This window comes from Zeus faber, assembly GCF_960531495.2.
Source record: "Zeus faber genome assembly, chromosome: 2".
Classification (NCBI taxonomy): Eukaryota; Metazoa; Chordata; class Actinopteri; order Zeiformes; family Zeidae; genus Zeus; species Zeus faber.
In genome coordinates this window covers 22,978,612-22,997,757 of record NC_137189.1, presented here as the reverse complement: position 1 = coordinate 22,997,757, position 19,146 = coordinate 22,978,612, and the positions used below count along the sequence as shown (strand labels likewise).

Below are 19,146 nucleotides of genomic sequence, written 5' to 3'. Positions count from 1 at the left end.
AGTAGGATATTTAAGCTTAGCATTTTGAATAGCAGTGTGTTCCATGTGAATAAAAGAGATTTTATTCATAAAATTTGTGCCAAATGTAAAAAGTTGTGTGTAGTGTTTTGTAAAAAGTGGTTTAAAACTGCAATCTGAATGTAAAGCAGGAAATGTGCTTCATTTTCACAGAATTAGTTCATGGGATTGGTACATGAGTTAAAGGTTGTGGTCATTGTGTCTCACGTACCAGTGTGAGTGTGTAAACGATTGAGGAAAAACAGGTTTTTTCACAGGTGTTCTCACAGCTTTGGCTCATTTTCTTAAAGCTAAACACAAAATGCAAAAATCTACAAATCTCTAAAGCAAACACTGTATTCAGAACTGTTTGATCGCTTTAAAAAACAAAAAGTTTGCATTAAAATGACAAACACACCATCATATGAATAGTACTTTCTACCAACCAACGACACACTGATTTCCACCCGACCTTCTCAGGGTGGGTCATATAAGTGTGTGATCATTGTTTAGATAAATCACATATAATTGTCATTTAAACTTGCATATTATTTTGCCTGAGGAGTGTCTAATATTACATTTTATCTACAGGTTTGTAATGATTTAGTGAGATGACTGCGATAACAGAGGAAACCAGGATAGGGGAAATACATTTTTACAGCGCTACAAGTTGCTAGGCAGTGATGTTAACTCTGATGCAAGGTATGCATTCAAAATGTACTTGTTTGAATGCATCTCCACTTTACTACCTTGCACTACTGCACACTAGTACTGTACATACTGCACTGGCTGCACCAATCGGATTCCTTACTGTTTACAACCTGCTCACATCACAGTATTTAAATGATCATAGCTTTTGATTAGGATGCTAGAGCGTTAAAATTACATGATGATTTAAAACGTATGAATTTACCTATGGATCGACATTTTGCTATTTCTTTTCAAGGTGGAGAATCGTTTTCCATGGAGGATGGATTCAGTCGAATGACCTTCAGAAAACAACAGAAGCAGGCCTGCCAACCTGCACACATTTTGTGTACCAACTATGCAATTAGTAGTCAAAATATGCAGGTACAAAATGCCAGCTGAAACTATGAAAAAAAATGGTCTATATATATATATATATATATAGGAAGTTAATGACAGAAATTAATCAATACAAAACAGCGTACATTTATTCAGTATTTAAACTACATCCGTCAGATTGGACCAGATGCTAGGACCTGTGGTTCTGTAAGCCCTCCCTCTCCTCTCACTCAACATCCACTGACTCTGCATTTCTGAGGTCAAATGGGAAGTGGGAGAGTTATAATCAAGCACAAACATGTGACTAATGTTAACATATAAAACGTGAGATGCACCGATCAATTGGCCATGACCGGAATAGGTCCGTTTCCACCGGTCGATCAAGGTCAGATAGGTTTTCCGATTCCGTGCCGGTCGAATTTACACGCTGGTACTGTTATCATGTACTGTACTCGTAAAAATGCTCAAACCTGATACCAACGTAATGTGACATAGTTGTGTAGTTAACGCTCAATATATAGGGCGAAAGAAAGAAAATGTGAGATGTTTGGAGGTACTTCAAGATGAACAAAGAAGCTGTCTCCTGACAATATTATAACATTAAGGTGAGGGAAGGAGAGCTTCCAGTGAACGAGAGTCAGAAGAGTGGGCCATTTATTTTGTTAATTTTTTTGTAATGATAGCAATTTATTTGCAAAGTACCATATAATACAAATGTATATTTGCACTTAAAGTGAAAGAGACTTTCATTTGAAGTTTGAACCGGACATTTCCATGTTAGTTATATGTTGGGTCTTATTAAAACACAGTGACAGTTACATGTTGAATTATACTGAAACTTGGTCACAGTCTCATTTCTATTTTATTAGAACTCAGTGATAGTTTCATGTTCTATTATTGGGCCATAGTGAATAATGAACAATAATAAACAGTGTCAAATCATCAATCTCACTATCGTGGTAACTGAAAATTCCAGCGGTAGTCTGTTTGTGCAGCTGTCAAATTACATGAGTGTGTTCAGATCATGGGATGTATCTGTCATCGACGTACAGAAGATTGGAAATCGGAAATCTGCAAATCAGAAATAGGAATCGGCCAAGAAATTTGCAATCGGTGCATCTCTAGTTGGTAAACATGTTTGGTACCTTCAGGAGATGATGCATTTCAAGGGGTATATCCTCATGAGATGAATTTGTATACTGTATATAGTTTGCTATAGTAGCTCACATACGATGTGATGAACCTCGTTACGTGACGACTACGGTGTGAATAACTGATGGAGTCCTTTAGCTGCAGTAACTCAAACGCCTCAGAGACTCCCTGTTACGCTATTGTGGTACATCAAATATTTTCTTAAGGTTGGCAGGTCTGCAGAAGTAGCACTGTGATGGAGCAGGTAGTTCAGGTGATTAGCCGATTTGGTGTCCCCTGGAGAGTGATATGTGATCATGGTGGAGAGAGCTTTTGAGTTTTTGAGCTCAGAGAGCAGATAAGGATGTTTTTGGAGCAGGAGCACAAGTATGATCTCGCAGAAAAATGTAGTGATGAGAACTTCCTGGCAAAACTGGCCTACCTGAGTGACCTATTTGGAAAGCTAAATGAACTAAATCTACAGCTTCAAGGGAAAGATAAACACCTCCCTCAGGTCACAGACAAGATCAGCTCTTTCACTGGAAAGCTTGCAATGTGGGGCAGGCGACTTGATGAAGGAAATACTGATTCATTCGAGAACCTGCATGAATTTGTTGACACTACTGACTATGATGCCAGCTCAGTGATTCCATATATTAAGGAGCATATTTCATCACTGATGGGATTCTTTAAAAAGTACTTCCCTGAAAACAGTTCCCAATATGACTGGGTGAGAGATCCTTTCAACGCACCAGCTCCAACTGGTTTCAGCTCTGCAGAGGAGGACCACTTCATTGATATGACGTCTGACTCCACATTGAGACTGAGGTTCACATCGCAGACACTGAGTATAGAGAGGCAGTATCCACTCTAAGGGCAGAGGGCCATGGTGCATTCTTCTTCCTTTTCGCAACATCTTATCTTTGTGAGACTGGCTTCTCTGCTGTTGCTGCACTGAAGACCAAGTACAGGTCCCAGCTAAACGTTGAGCAGGAGCTGAGAGTTGCAGTATCATGCTTTGAACCCCGCTTCGAAAAGCTGTGCACTGCAGAACGTGCTCATTGTAGCCATTAATCCTGACTTCCTCATTTTGATAAAAAAAAAAAAAAATCTGCACAAATTGTTTTATAGGTCAAAGCGTTTTATATATTGTGCTCCTGAGTAAATGTTTCTGATCAGTTTGAATTTATTATTATTTATTGATTATATTTAATTTAATTTTTCACTATCAGATGGTTCAAAGTGTTTCATATATGGTGCTCCTGAGTTAATGTTGCCAATCAATTTGAATTTATTATTATTTATTGATTATATTTCATTTTATTTTTCAGTATCAAATGGTCAAAAAATGTTTACAGATTAAATAAGGATTGAAATAATTTTTTTAATTTCAGGCAAATTGATGCACTTTAAGTCTTTTCTGTTACAGACTAAAAAACAATGTCAATAAAGTTATTCTTTGTTGTAAGTTTGTAAGTTTCTTTTTTCTTTTCTTGTTTTCTTTAATGTTAATAAGGATACAATGTTATGCAGAGGTGTACTCATAACAATTTTATAGACAAATGATACGATTTACAGTCGCGGCGGAGAGTTGGGGGGTGCGAAATGTTTACTTCTTCCTGGGGGGGGGGGGGGGGGGCGTAACAGAAAATAATTGAGAAGCTCTGCTTTAGTTGAACAATTTATGCTTGTTTTGAGTGACAATTAAATGAACCTATTAACACAACACAATAGTCTGAATCTAACTGTTCCCTCTCCCCCAACATTTTGTTATTCACTGTATGCAATGAATAGAATTAAAAATATCACACACATATATTACTTGGAATGTGTTTATGTTGGATGCATTTTCTTTTTCCAAAATAGTACTCCTTTAAAAATAATAAAGCGCAAACGTCACACTGCGTTGGCTTTCTTAAAAACTGCAAAATTGTGGTCGTTTACCAAACAAGGAAGGGGTCATTTCCCTGAGACCCACTCATAATGTGTAAGATTCACTCTACCTCTTATTCTCAATTGTTAAATGACATGCCCTAGGAACCAGAGACTATATATACAGATATATGTATATAGAAATATACAGTGGCATCTGAGAGCAGGCCTGCGGTCATATGCTTATCAGAACAAGTAAAGAAAAACAGAAGAACAACAAAATAGAAAAAGCTTAATTTTCCCCAAAAAAGGACATGTATGCAAACCCCTTGTAAGTCTTCCGACAAGACCATAATCCATATCATTCAATCAGATCCACTATAGAATGGCTCGGGAGGAAGATTTTCATTTTGGATGAACTAAGTCAATGTCCTGACTTCAATTAAGTTGAGATACTGTGGCAGGACCTGACGTTGGTAGTCCATAACAGACACTTCTAATCTCACTGAATTAGCTTGACAGAAATCCCTCAAAACAGATATGGAATACAGATTTGTGGCTTTTTTTTTTTTTAACCCACTCCTGAGCCAATTCAGTGAGATTGGAAATGTGTCTGGTATGGCTGCCCAGGCCAGGTCCTGCCTCAGAATCTCAATTTCATTTAGGAAAGGACTTTGACTTTGCAAATACAAAACACAAATATTCCTCCTGGGCCAATCATTGGTAGATCTGATCAAAAGACCAATTCACCTGCCATGTAAACAGAAACTGGTTCGGCTTTTTCAGTGTCTTACTGCACCCCAAAATGAAAAGCACAGCCAATTCCTGTTTCCATGGCACTCTTGAATTTATTGTACGTCTGATGTACTGGAAGGCTAAGTTTCAGCACCACGGTATTGGCTATGGGATAAAGGGCTGGTCCATCCTCTGGGTGGAGAAAGTCCAGCTCAGGTTGTGAGGGAAACCCCATAGCTGGGATGTTCTCCAGCCCAGTGGCAAAGGCAAGGATGTCTCCCAGGCTCAGCGGGGTTTCTCCATCTGTTAAAAAAACATTTTTGTAATCAATGAACTTGAGGACTAAATAACGAAATAAAAATGAACAGTTAATTTACTGTTTGAATTATACAGTAATAACAAATGAAAAGAGTGGGTTATGTTCATATCGCACACTTGAAAAGACTACGCTGCTGATGTATGTTTTGGCATTGGTCCGAACAACTCCAGCACATAGTAGCTTCAGGTGCACACACACAACACTTGCTCACTGCCAGATTTAGCTACTGATAGCCATTTGTGTCTCACAATATGTACATTGTACAGTATAAAAATGCGCCCTCTGCTGCTGTGTGTGATTGTAAATAAATGCTGCCCCGAAGAATGATTGACCAGGAAACAATGAACAAACAGTGAAGCCAAGGTGAAGGTGTCCTTTTTCCCCTTTTTCTTCCGAACACGTCACATAAACAATACAACGTGTTTATATTTGCCACTTTCTTACCCTCCACCTGCAGGAGCCAGTCCCTCCAGTAGGCAATGGTCCTGGTCTCCCCCTTCCTCCTGCTGGACCCAGTCAGTGATAACCTTGACGGCTTAAACACTGCCACCACATCTGCCGCAAACAAGGTTGATTTTTCCTTCAGGAAAATTGGGGCCAAGGTATTGTAGTGGGCCTTCATCGCTTCCAAGGCACCAAAGATGCTCAGGCCCTCTCTGAATCTGTAAATGGAAGGAGAAGTAAAAGAAGATAAATCGAAATGTGTCAGTTGCCCTGAAATAAACACCGTAACAACCTACTGACTGCTTCCATTGAACAGTGTGTGAACATTATGAATATTTGGCTGCAGATAACAAATATTATTATAAAATCAATTGTGATTTTAAAGTTAAGTGATTTTAACTTAATAACAGTTTAAAACATTTTGTCCTTTCTCATTTCACCAAGCTTACTGTCTCAGTCCACCACGAGGAACATGACCATGCTTTACTTACTGTTGGAGGGCTGCATGGATGCGTTCCTCTGCGTAAAAATCCAGAAAGGCAGTCACCAATTCATCTCTCTGCTCTAATGTTCGGAGGCAACACAGGGAGCCCATGAGAGACAGCTCCTCCGATGCGTCATTCACTGCTTCTCTGGCCTCTTCCAGGGATTTTGCAGTGGAAATCTAAGTCATAATATTTGGAAAACAAAAATATTAATACATTCGGCTACAATAATCATAATACTGCCTTTTCAACACCTATAAGAATCTATAAGAACCTATACCTATACCTATACCTATACACCTATAAGAATGCCAAACAAATATAACACTACATAATATATTACCTTATGGGTACCACTTTATATGAAGTATCTAATACCTCAATAATTACATATAAATCACCCATTAATATACAACATAACTACAGAGTTAGTGTGCAATATTACAAACGCATTACAGATTAATTACAGGAGTACAGAATATATATAAACACAGCATATAGAAGTACGCACCAGTGACCGGGCCATAGCTTTGTATAAAACCCGCTGCTAAATGGATTTATTCAAATGTACATAAATGTACATAAATAATGGACTTGCCTTTTGGAGCTTTTCTTTCAGAGTGCGGTCCATCACCTCTTCCATATTTCCAGGAAGAGGTGATGAACCACAGATTTGTCTATAGAGACGCTCTGAAAAGAAATTTGGAGAAACTCCTCCTTGCAGAAGGCAAACGACAAGCATTTTGCCCACCATTCTGTAGACCCCATTGTGCAAAGCTGAAGAGAAAAAATTGGTATTACATAAAGTAATATTATAGTAAATTGTATGTTTAAATATACATATTCCAATGCATTACATAACATGTAAGCTTACCAGCACTATCCAGGGCCAAGGTGCGTCTTTCCAGTGGACCTTCAAAAATTTGGTGGCTCTGGAGCTGTCTCGCCAGAAGGCGACAGAACTCCCTTGTGGGACCCCCTTCGTCGATAGCCCCCTCTCCTCCATCTCCATCAACAAAAACAACATCTAATTTCGACTCTGGGTCAAAATGAGCCCTGCTGAAGGCTCGGGAAGCACAGTCAAACTCCTCCCCACGTACTGCATTTATCTGGTTGGCTCTAATGGGCTTTTCTTTGAGTTTCCCTCTGAGACGTTGAAGAATGCCGCTAACATCCACATCTCTGAAAAAGAATATATATCAAGAATAGTGACAGTCTTAAAAGTTGCCTCTTACAAGGGAATAATGTGATTAAGCAAGATCTGGTGGTAAACTGTTGTATTGGTAGATATTGAAGATCAGCTCTTCTGTTTGAATCCAAGGTTGTTTAGTTCTTATCAATCATAGTATTTGTTCTTGGCATATTACTCATTAAAGCTACAACATCCCTCTCATTTTTTCTTAAATATCTACGTAAAGCCGGTATTCATTACTCACTGACTGGTACGAGGAGACAGACTGGGGGGTGGTGACCGACTGGCAGGTGGAGGTGAGGCACTGGCAGGATCCGTATTTGTCAGCAACTCCTGAAATGATGGGACAATTTGTATTCTTTGCTTACTTTGGTGTGCAGTGCTGCTCCAAGTGTTGTAGTACTCCAGTCTGACTCAAGTCCTGATTTTTGAGACTTGATACTGTACAGGGAAGCTCGCTAGCTATCAAGCATGCTTTCCCACAATCCTACAGTCAGTGGTAATACTCATTGACAAAGACAACGATCATCAAGTTCTGCATTGGGATTCAATCACGGCGAGTCAGTACATCTATGTATATCGTTTTAATATTGTTTCTTTCGCTGCCATTTTAATTTTAAACTTTAATGCAGCTTTTAAAATATTCATTCTATCTGTACTTGCTGTTCATTTGTACCTGCTGTCGCTGTTAGTTATTTGTTTGCTCTTCCTTTAAAAAAAAAAAAAAAAGAAATTCTGTGAATATCCATCTGTTAAACACATTGAGCTGCCTTGTTGGATGTCTGTGAAGGAAATAATGAAAATCATAATTGAAAAAAAACAACAAAAAACACTCAGGAGTTAAGTGACTCGGACTCGGACATGGGCGTTCAAGAGATCTATCTGACTTGACTACTTGCAGGGCTCCAGACTAACTTTTTCCACGAGTAATACTGGTTGCTCCCTACTGAACATTTTAGGAGCACCAGCACAAAATTTAGGAGCACCACTGAAGTCGACATGCCACGCAACACATTCATATTCTTTCCATTGTCCATCCATAATCGTCGTAAGCTGTAAGCCCTGGTTATACTGTCGCACGCCGCCCGCACAGGGAGCGCACAGCGTTTATAGCTGACATATTCTCCATTGCAGTGTTCTCACAAACCACGGGTGGCAGCAGAGAGAAACCACCGTGTGAAGTAGGAAGTCGTACACAAAGAAGATGCTAGACAGCACGCAAACATGGCTGCGCGCACACAATCTGAGCTTTTGTCGAGGAGCTTGGCTGTGATGGTTGAAACGACTAAAGGGAGAGGGAAAAAAGGAACGGCAAAAGCGTGGAAAAGGAGTGTAGTGTCGTTTAGAGCGCGCACCATAAATGGCGTCACTGCAGCGCTCGCAACAGCACCACACAGCCATTTTGCGCCGGGGCGCACACCTCCCAATTTTTGGAACTCTACGCCATGCGCTTCAGGTAATTCAAGATGGACGCGTCCGGAGAAAAGCTGTGAGAAGAGGTTCCGCAGGTAAAATCTGACCATCCCTCATGCATGACCACAAAAATAACCAGACGCCGTTGAATTCATGGAAGCAGATAGCGCCGTCTCTGTCCAAAGATTTGGACTATTTAAATACCTCGGGACTTCTTTGTAATGTTTACAGCAGTTCTTTCAGTTTACCCTGGTGGCTTGTGGCAACTACCCCCTCCCAGTGCTTGATTCCCAACGCGTGAGCTGAAGAATTTAAATGGAGGAGTGAAAGTCTGTCTCGCTCTGCTGGAGTCCGGAGCGAGAGCGAAGGCTGAGCCAGACTCCCGGACAACGGCTGAATGACTGGAACAAGCCAGCTGGAACAACACTAGCAGGGGCTGGAAGGAGTAACAACTGTTTTGCATGTTTAGATGCCAATAGGTATATCCATGAAATCTGGCACACAACACAATTTGCGGCGATGGGGTGCCCACGATCGGCGCGCCACAACAGCGAGTTTATTTTAGATGTAGGTTATTTTACGCCTCCTTATGGAACGAAACAAGCGCCTTATGTAATGGGGACACTTTATCCAGGACTCCTACTGATATATAATGATGATTTAATAAAAAAACAAACAAAAAAAAAAAAAAAAATACAAAACGTTCGCACTGGTGCTCCTAGTTATAACATTTTGTAGGACTGTCTCCAAAAATGGTCGCAAAATGCGACTAAATGGTTGCAGTCTGGAGCCCTGACCTGACAACTTTTACACTGGTTAAAAGTCTCGTTCTAACCAAATAGACTCAAGAACTTGTGTATGTGTGCATAACATTTGTTATACACACACACACACGTAGCTGTATACTGATTATAAACACAAACTTTAGGTCGTGGCCTTACCTGGACTTGGTTGCTTGACAGCCACAGCACGTACAATGTACAGGGGCCGTTGATGCCATGATCTTTTATAGCACCCGTGGAGCTGCTGTAGATGGCATTTGATGACATCGCCGGCTGCACAGAAAAGACCTCGGTCGCCATTTCATCGGTTCCAGCGAACGCGACAAGATGCTGCGGGAAAATATCAGATTATTTTTCCTTTCACAATGAAAGAAAAGTTCATGATTATTGGATAACTACAAATACAGTTACCTGGAATGGCTGCGACACATTAAATCTCCTCCGAGTTGTTCTCCCATCTGGGTACTTCAGTTGAATGGCTACACCATCGTCAGGCTCCTTTACACCGCTGATGAGTTTTTCTCTATCTAGTATCTCCTTAAATGGTGATGGAAACGTTCAAACGGCATACAATGTAATAAATGACATGTTTGTCAATCATCATGCACAGTATGTACCTTTCTCCGGCGCTGCTCCCCATCCCCAATTTGTCTCCGTCTCATCTCCTATTGTGATTGAAAAATATTAAAGTCTCATTACAATAGTAAAGTTCATGTTCTTACCCTCGCTCGATCAATTTCTAGAGAATGGCCATATCCGTCCTGCTGCTGGCGCAACTCTCTCCATGCCTGCAAATTCTACGAATATTAAAGGTCTTCTTTTTCAAAACCACCCAGTGGTATTTACACTTAAAGGTTATGTGGAGAATATGGTAATGAATCTATTTCACACAACTAATAACAATAACATCAACCCTATTTGATCAGATCTATCTTCACCGACCCTTTACTGACTTTGTCATAACATTTCTCATTTCCTTATTAATACCTAATAAAAGGAATTTCCCATAGTTAAGCACAATTCTTTATCAAGTAACACTACCCCCAAAAACAACAGGTCGGTGGGGGTCGAAATATTTACAGTATATACCCTCCTCACCTGTAATCGTATAATATATTTCACTTATTCATGCCTGAAAGAGTCTTGCAATACGATTTCAGACATCCCTAAAGTGGACCATACCATTACGCTGAGCATGCATATTGACCCAACGATTGTGTAGGCTCAATGTGTGTGACAAGTGAAACTGTAGGGGCGCCAAATCCCAGATTTTACATAGTGCTGCTTGAAATAGCACTATGTGCCAACCTGTTTTACGACAATGGTGTAAAAGTGTACTGTGTAGGTGAAACTGTAGGGGCGCCAAATACCAAAAATGACAGAGCTGTGCTGTGCTTTAAAAAGCACCCCCACCGACATGTGAATTATGGGCCGACCGGTACATATATTTTCTCCGCTGCGCTTCCGCGTTCCACGTTTCTCCAAACAAAACAAATAGAAATAGTTGGTTTTATTTTAGACAATTTTTTATAATTAAAAGAATTGAAAGAAAGAAACTAAAATAGCCCTGCTGGTCCCCCTGAAGGTAAGAACTTACGTTTTGAGAATCACTTGACTCTGAATGGGTGTCATCTGCAAGGAGTTCCTGTAAAATGCAGAGGATAACTCCTGAGTCAACAGATGACATTTTTGAGATTCTCTCATGCAATTCGGAGGGGAAATAGTTTTGTACTTGATATACCGTTATTTGGCATATCGGTATTTAAGTACTGAACTTGAGTTTGTCAAACAGGCCTGTTGAAGACAGATGATTTCCTTGTGCTCACACAGAATTGTATGTTATAGGGAGAGACAAAAAATGCATTCAGGAATAAGATTGCAAAGGTGCCAGAATTGAGACTGCAATCTTTTAACAGTAAATTAGGAAGTCCTTACATCTGTCATTACATTTCAATGCTTACATGTCACTTTACAACTTAACATTGAAATATTTAGGCTACATTTTGACTTACAGTTTGCACTTCTGGAACTGGTTCTCTGACCTGAAAAAGAGAACAAAAGCCTTTAGCAGAAAAAATGGGTTGGTCGTGTAAGTCACAAAGTATGATGAAAGACTGACGGCTGGGGAAAGTAATTTCTTCAAAGCATGCTCCTCCAGTTACATATTAGTTGGAGGAGACATGATTTAGAAGTTATTATTAAAAGTTTTTATTCATATACTTACAGTTGGTCTAACGTAGATAGAGGAGCGGCCAACATCAAGACATGCTCTTATTGCAGAGGGGCAGAAGGAGGCTAAATTGAGCGGAATAATCCGTCTTCGCCTGTCCACTTTGCACAGGATGAATTCAGAATCCCGAACTTGAGGGAATTCTTTCCTTATTTTCTCAACGAATTCCGACTCCGACCACGATATGGGCACCAATACTTTTTTAATTGTTGTCCCAGCTACATAGAAAGACAAGAAGCAACACAAACTTGTGGATAAGAAAATGCCACACACACACACACACACACACACACACACACACACACACACACACACACACACACACACACACACACACACACACACACACACACACACACACACACACACACACACACACACACACACAGCTTTAGGCCTTTCTACAGTGCAGACGTAACATACGATAAGATAAGAAAATCTTTATTGATTCCCCATTGGGGGAATTCGGGTGTAACAGCAGCACAAAGGCAGAAAAAATGTCTGCTAAGACATGTTTAAAATAAGTAGCCTATTTGTTTTTGTGATTTTTATATTCCCGTACGTATATGACAATTTAAGTCTTTCTTTTTTTTTTTTTTTTTTTAAGTCATTCTAGTCTAAAAGTCGTAAATACTTACGTCTGGGCATATATATTGAGTCCCGCGCATCTGGAATCAGCCCCACTCTAATGCTTACAAGGCGGACTCTTGGTGGCCTTGAGACCGCTGGGGCTCTCTCACACATCCTCAACCTAAAAGACAAAGCAAAAACTTTCCAGTAAACCTTATGTTTATTGTTTTTCTTTTTGTTTTACATTGGTTTACACTCAATGCATTTCAACTGTTATTAGCATGTACCTGTGTCAAGTTAACTCTTAAGGGGAGTGATATGCTGATCGAAAATATTGAATTAGGCTAGTCAACGTTCTCTGGAGGCAAACTAATTGTCATATTCGGGAGCCTCAACAGATCGTCCCTGTGAAGTCAATTCCGAGATTTGTTTCTAAACATATCATACATGTGAGAAAGTAATCGCTGAAAACATGTGGAAAAAACTGAACGATGTAGTACTGAGTACTAGTACTTTTTCTCACGTTCTATTTTTAACTTCAGAATAAAATCCAAACAACAACAAAAAAAAATAATAATAAATAGAGTGTTATTGGTTTTCAGATTTTGGATTGGGCGTGGTTTCAGCGTCCTCGGCGGCAGAGTTTCCGTGAGAACAAATTGTCCTGGAGGATTTCAGTGTCCCGGACAAATGGGAGAGATTCCGGTCAAATATTATCTGTTGTTTATTGAGCTTAAAAACATTTGATAGGCAGGCTATATAGAGAATTAATTCATGACGGCATGAAGCTGTATAATATTATTTTATTGAATATTAAAAATAAAATGTCCATTCAGTTAATGCCGTTTTACAAACAAATAAACAAATATTACGACTTGAAATCAAATAATTCACGTTTGTGATCAATAAGTCAAAAGTGCAGCCGCTTTAATTAACATTTCACCGAAATAACATTTTGATAAAAATCAAAAACAAAATAAATATTGGAAGCAGGGGCTTATTTCTATATCGACAAACGTGATTGGTCAGGGGTGACAGGTCAGCTTTAGATCGTCCAAACTGATTGGCTTTCCGTTGCATCTTGCCAAACGCGGAAATGAACGGATCTGCGGAATTTGCATTGCGACGATTGAGTCCATTTTATTTTGACAGAGGGGAAAAAATACACCGATAATTATCGTTATATCGCCCAGCACTAATCCAAATGGTGCTTAGAGGGAATTATTTTCATGTTATGGCTGAAGCGATTTTAAATATGTCGGACTTCCAACAGATTTCCCGGTCAAAAACGGGTAACGACCAACGCAAACTCTGCTCAGCGGACGCGCCCCCAGCGTCTGAGAGCAGAGGGAACTGCCTTTTTTTTTTTTCCTCCTCCGCGATTTTGAAACCTTGAGTGTATCATTTCAATCACTCAGATTTGGCTGGGTGGTTAATGACACGTTGTTTCTGAGGTGTGGAAAAACTCAGAATACATATGTAACTGTTGCTTTACAGGAACTTTAATATTGTTCCTATAGCGCCTGGGCCTCGAAACAAGAGGTGAAGCCAGGTGTGTGTGTTTAAATGCAGTGGAGATGAGCGAAATATAACCAGTGGCCAATGAATATTACCTACAAGAGATGATCATGACTATTCCCTGTCATTACGATCTGAAGACATAGATAATATTGGAATATAATGTAATATTCCATACAGGCCGAGTGAACTTAAATAATTCCATAGACAATATTCCCGTTGTCGAAGTTGTGACCGCCGTGCCAGAACCCCGTCTGCCGGACGTGTTAACGTGTCAATTTTTGTCGCGCTAACGCGTAAAATGATGGCGTCTCCACACGCCCAAACGGAACGTGTCGACGCGCATTTCAAAGCGGCACAAACGACAAACCCACCGTATCCGCTCAAATGGCCTTCCATGCGTCCGGCGTGCGAGGGAGACGCCGCTCTGTGGTGTAAGAAGGACTTATGTTGCCCATTGAGAGTTGGTTTTTTTTTGATGAAAAATAAACGACGAACCGTTTGTTGTCGGTGAGCGCCTCCGTTTGCTTGCGTTTTTTCGCTTCACCCACAACGCGGAAGACGGACGCTCCGGGCCGGTCGTGACGCCGCGGCAGCGCCGTGATGTAAAACAGCGCTCATCTTCAAAAAAAAACAAAAAAACAAAAAAACACGAGCAAACCCTCGACTTTGGTTCCTACCTCACTTTTATGACCTGCTTTTGATCTGGACTAAACAGTCATGACGCGCAAATACACAGAGCGTTGTTTATGGAAGGCCGTCGGCGCAAATAACGTGTTAACGCGTCAAAAAAAAAGACGTGTAAAAAAACAAACAAACAAAAAAAAAAACATTTTCGACGCGTTAACAGGTCAAAAAGTCACCTGCTAACGCGTCAAAAAGTGACGTGTTTCTGCTTGTGGCCAATGAGGAGCGTTGACTCAAGGAAGTCATGAATATTCATGGTGATGGCGGCGTCACTGATATCGAACAACAACGCAAGAGACCCGCTCTGCATAGATTACTGACGTTGTGCATAGATTACTGACGTTGTGCATAGATTACTGACGTCGTGCATAGATTACTGACGTTGTGCATAGATTACTGACGTCGTGCATAGATTACTGACGTCGTGCATAGATTACTGACGTCGTGCATAGATTACTGACGTTGTGCATAGATTACTGACGTCGTGCATAGGTTACTGACGTTGTGCATAGATTACTGACGTCGTGCATAGGTTACTGACGTCGTGCATAGATTACTGACGTCGTGCATAGATTACTGACGTTGTGCATAGATTACTGACGTCGTGCATAGGTTACTGACGTTGTGCATAGATTACTGACGTCGTGCATAGGTTACTGACGTCGTGCATAGATTACTGACGTCGTGCATAGATGACTGACGTCGTGCATAGGTTACTGACGTCGTGCATAGATTACTGACGTCGTGCATAGATTACTGACGTCGTGCATAGATTACTGACGTCGTGCATAGATGACTGACGTCGTGCATAGATTACTGACGTCGTGCATAGATGACTGACGTCGTGCATAGATTACTGACGTCGTGCATAGATGACTGACGTCGTGCATAGATTACTGACGTCGTGCATAGATGACTGACGTCGTGCATAGATGACTGACGTCGTGCATAGATTACTGACGTCGTGCATAGGTTACTGACGTCGTGCATAGGTTACTGACGTCGTGCATAGATTACTGACGTCGTGCATAGATGACTGACGTCGTGCATAGATTACTGACGTCGTGCATAGATTACTGACGTCGTGCATAGATGACTGACGTTGTGCATAAATGACTGACGCTGTGCATAGATTAGTCTAGTACATGCTACGCAGTCGTTACCGGACACCCTCCGTACACCGTAAAATAACGCAGAACGAAATGGCCGAGGATCGTGGCCTTCATGGCTGGCTGGGTTAAGGCGAAGGGTTTGAACCGTTTATGATAATGGTGCTCAGGCTTAGGGTTGATTCTTGGTGTCACAGCACAGATTTGGTATCATGGGGAAAATATGGCAAACAGCGTGGTGTATATAACCTTTATCGATTTGGAATGTGTAGAAATTACATTCCTGTTGTTTAAATGGCACACCCGTCTTTCAAAAACTGGTCAGGTTAAGGACTGAGGACTGAACCATCTAGACGTTTATTTGTAGTGATGATTAATGTGTAGCCTGGTGAAATTGAAATAACACAGGACACAAAACTATATTCAGGGATCTTTATTTCTCGACTACTCCCACAAGGAGAGCAGTATTAAGGTTAACTCGGAGTGTAAAATTTGATTTAGAGTTAACAACGCTTTTTCTATAGAAACAAGTTTACAACTTTAGGCACAAGGAGTCACTTCTCAAACACCCAAAAGATTTCACAAATCTGGGTTAAGTAATATAACTCTCGAATGCGTCAACCCATCTGATAAAGCAACTAGCATCCTTGGCTTACCTAAGTCAGTAACTTAGCTCAGTGCATAAACTCAGTGCAACAATATTAGTGCATGAAGGACTGTACATAAATGAGAGTGCATAGACAACTGCACATAAACAGCTGTAGCGGTAGCTCTTAACGCTTTATCTCTGTGCGAACTCAGATGCACATTATGCGACGACAGGTCATCAACCCCATATGCCCTCAGAAAGCATCAGCCCTGCCGTCCGTCCTCTCATGAAGTCTGCAACTCTCGTTTTCTCCCACGTGATTTCTTCAGAAACACCTCGCAGTCTGGGGCACAGTGCCATCCAGCAGCTTTGGTGTGAGCTTTGTGTTTTCCACTTGGCTACAAATGTGTACATGAACCTGTGTTTAAAAAAAAACAAAAAACTATCAAAGGGTTCGCTACGTTCCAGTATCTTGAGGATCAATGCACCCCGAAACTAATATCATCTGTTTTTTATTTTGAAAAGACTAAAAGCACATGATTTCAATGCTTTTTTTCAATCAATGACAAGTCAAGTTTGTTTATATAGCCCTTAATCACAATACAGTCTCAAAGGGCTTCACAAACCCCCAAATCACATAAAATGTATGCTACCTTGTCAAAGCTGTTGGGATTGTTTCCTCATCGTCCGATGCGGAAATGTCTGTGCCACCCACCACCACTCTGTTCTCCTCTGTGCCATTCACCGCCACCATGTCCACGTCTGTCCACCACCACCATCTCCTCCTCTGGACCATCCACCACCACCACCACATCCTCCTCTGTACCATCCACCACCACCATGTCCACCTCTGTCGACCACCACCACCCCTTCTTTTGGGCCATCCTCCATCACCATGTCCACCTCTGTCCACCACCACCACCTCCTCCTCTGGGCCATCCACCACCACCGCGTCCACCTCTGTGCCATCCACCACCACCACCACCACCACCACCACGTCCTCCTCTGTACCATCCACCAACACCATGGCCAACTCTGTCGACCACCACCACCTTTTCCTCTGGGCCATCTACCACCACCATGTCCATCTCTGTCCACCACCACCACCTCCTCCTCTGGGCCACCCACCACCACCATGTCCACCTCTGTTGACCACCACCTCTTCCTCTGGGCCATCCAACACCATCATGTCCACCTCTGTCCACCACCACCACCTCCTCCCCTCGACCGTCCACCACCACCATGTCCTCCTCTGGGCAGTCCATAAAGTGTAATTATATTTATGGTTATGTGGTACATAAGTTGGTTTGATGGCTAAAAATATTAATTAACAAGGTCTTGTCTTTAAAATTTGGAGCAAGTTATTTTGAGGCAGAAACAACCTTTCAGTCACAAAGAAGAAGTGCTGCAATGACATTTTGGCAAACGGAAAACTGCATGTTCAAGTTCAAGTTCAAGTTCAAGAGATTATTTGTCACATCCATATACATACGGTCATACATATATGCAGTGAAATGTCATGACACCGGGTGATACCGCACAATAAGCTCCATAAGCGCTAAAAATACTAAAATGTATGTTACTGGTTGTATTGGTCCTTTAAAGGCATTTCAACAGGTAAAAAGGACTGGTGGGCTAACATCTTTCAAATATAACCATCAAAAGTGAAACCAAGTCACTTTGAGGCAGAAACGATCTTTCAGTGACAAGATATGAGCTGCAATTACTTCTTGGCAAGTGGAAAAGGGCCTTTTATATGTTGTATTGCCTCTTTAAAGGCATTTCAGCAGGTAAAAATGACTGGATCGGTTAATATCTAGGACACAGAGCAGGTAAAATATTGCAGAGGCATGAGGATGGTTGCAAAGTAAATAAGTTCTTTCTTTTAGATACAGTATAAGCCATCCGATATTAGACATACCAAACACATATAAACATCCCAAACAATACTATTCTAACACTTCCTTGGCCACAATTGTGATTATTCGGTTACAGTGGACGTTACCGTTTCGTAAATTTCTGTGTATGTGCGCATTATAAATGTTTGGTCCAGATAAAAGCGACTGTAGACTGCACGCTCCAGTGGACGGAGATCACTTCCTGCTAGACGATCGTTTTTTTGCAGACGATCACTTTTTGGCACTTGTCCCCCTGTGCTTCACAATGTGACTGTTCATTTACAGAGATGTAATGGGATCTCTGGTGAGGTTTATTACATGATGCCCTGAAATAAAAATGTGAACCAAGTTTGATCTCTGTTGAGGTTGAGTTCTTGTGAAGACTGTCCCGGATTTGTGTGGCAATGTTGCATATTTTCATATATTAAATGTTATATTGTATTTTATGAATAAATATAAAAATAACCATGTCACTTAAAAATAAATACATTTAAATAAATTAATGCAGCTATGTGCACATTAATCTGTTGATATGCTGCTATGGCACCTACTCAGCAATGAGTTCAACAGGAACGGCCACGAGCGACAGATTGCTTGTGGTGTGAGCGTAAGATTTGATGGTCATAATAACCACTGATCTCCATTTTTTCATAGTTGCTTTAATGATATTTGTGTCTACTTATCTTCTCCTTATTTTTGTTTTATGCCTTCTGATTTTGTATTTTTGTATGTATACGTGTTCTCTCTCTCTCTCTCTCTCTCTCTCTCTCTCCCTCTCTCTCCATGCACACCGATCAGCCACAACATTTAACCACTGACAGGTGAAGTGAATAACATTGATCATCTTTTTCCAATGGCACCTGTCAAGGGGTGGGATATATCAGGCAGCAAGTGAACAGTCAGTTCTTGAGGTTGATGTGTTGGAAGCAGGGAAAATGGGCAAGCGATAGGATCTGAGCGACTTTGACAAGGGCCAAATTGCGATGGCTAGACGACTGGGTCAGAGCATCTCCAAAACGACAGGTCTTAGGGGTGTTCCCAGTATGCAGTGGTTAGTACCTACCAAAAGTGGTCCAAGGAAGGACAACCGGTGAACCGGCGACAGGGTCATGGTCACCCATGGGCTCCTTGATGTACTCGGGGAGCGAA

At 41.1% G+C, this 19,146-nt stretch overlaps 1 protein-coding gene across 1 annotated transcript; it reads right to left on the bottom strand.

Moving 5' to 3' along the window:
• Window positions 1–3,981: 3,981 nt before the first annotated feature.
• Window positions 3,982–14,189, bottom strand: LOC307247540 (G2/M phase-specific E3 ubiquitin-protein ligase-like). The gene is made up of 14 exons (XM_080023705.1): window positions 14,089–14,189; window positions 12,265–12,377; window positions 11,621–11,844; window positions 11,409–11,438; window positions 10,994–11,041; window positions 10,014–10,061; window positions 9,808–9,933; window positions 9,556–9,726; window positions 7,446–7,534; window positions 6,884–7,191; window positions 6,608–6,786; window positions 6,016–6,188; window positions 5,525–5,742; window positions 3,982–5,064 (listed from the first exon to the last, which is right to left on the bottom strand). Exons 2-14 carry the CDS (start codon window positions 12,368–12,370, stop codon window positions 4,817–4,819), a joined length of 1,968 nt encoding a protein of 655 aa, XP_079879831.1. The 5' UTR covers window positions 12,371–12,377; window positions 14,089–14,189; the 3' UTR covers window positions 3,982–4,816.
• Window positions 14,190–19,146: the final 4,957 nt, after the last annotated feature.

Coding starts and splice junctions, on each gene's coding strand:
- LOC307247540 (XM_080023705.1), bottom strand. CDS start 12,370: ATGTGTGAGAGAGCCCCAGCGGTCTCAAGGCCACCAAGAGTCCGCCTT. Junction 11,439..11,620: donor CTATCTACGTTAGACCAACT/GTAAGTATATGA, acceptor TCTCTTTTTCAG/GTCAGAGAACCAGTTCCAGA. Junction 7,192..7,445: donor CTGTCTCCTCGTACCAGTCA/GTGAGTAATGAA, acceptor ATTCTTTTTCAG/AGATGTGGATGTTAGCGGCA.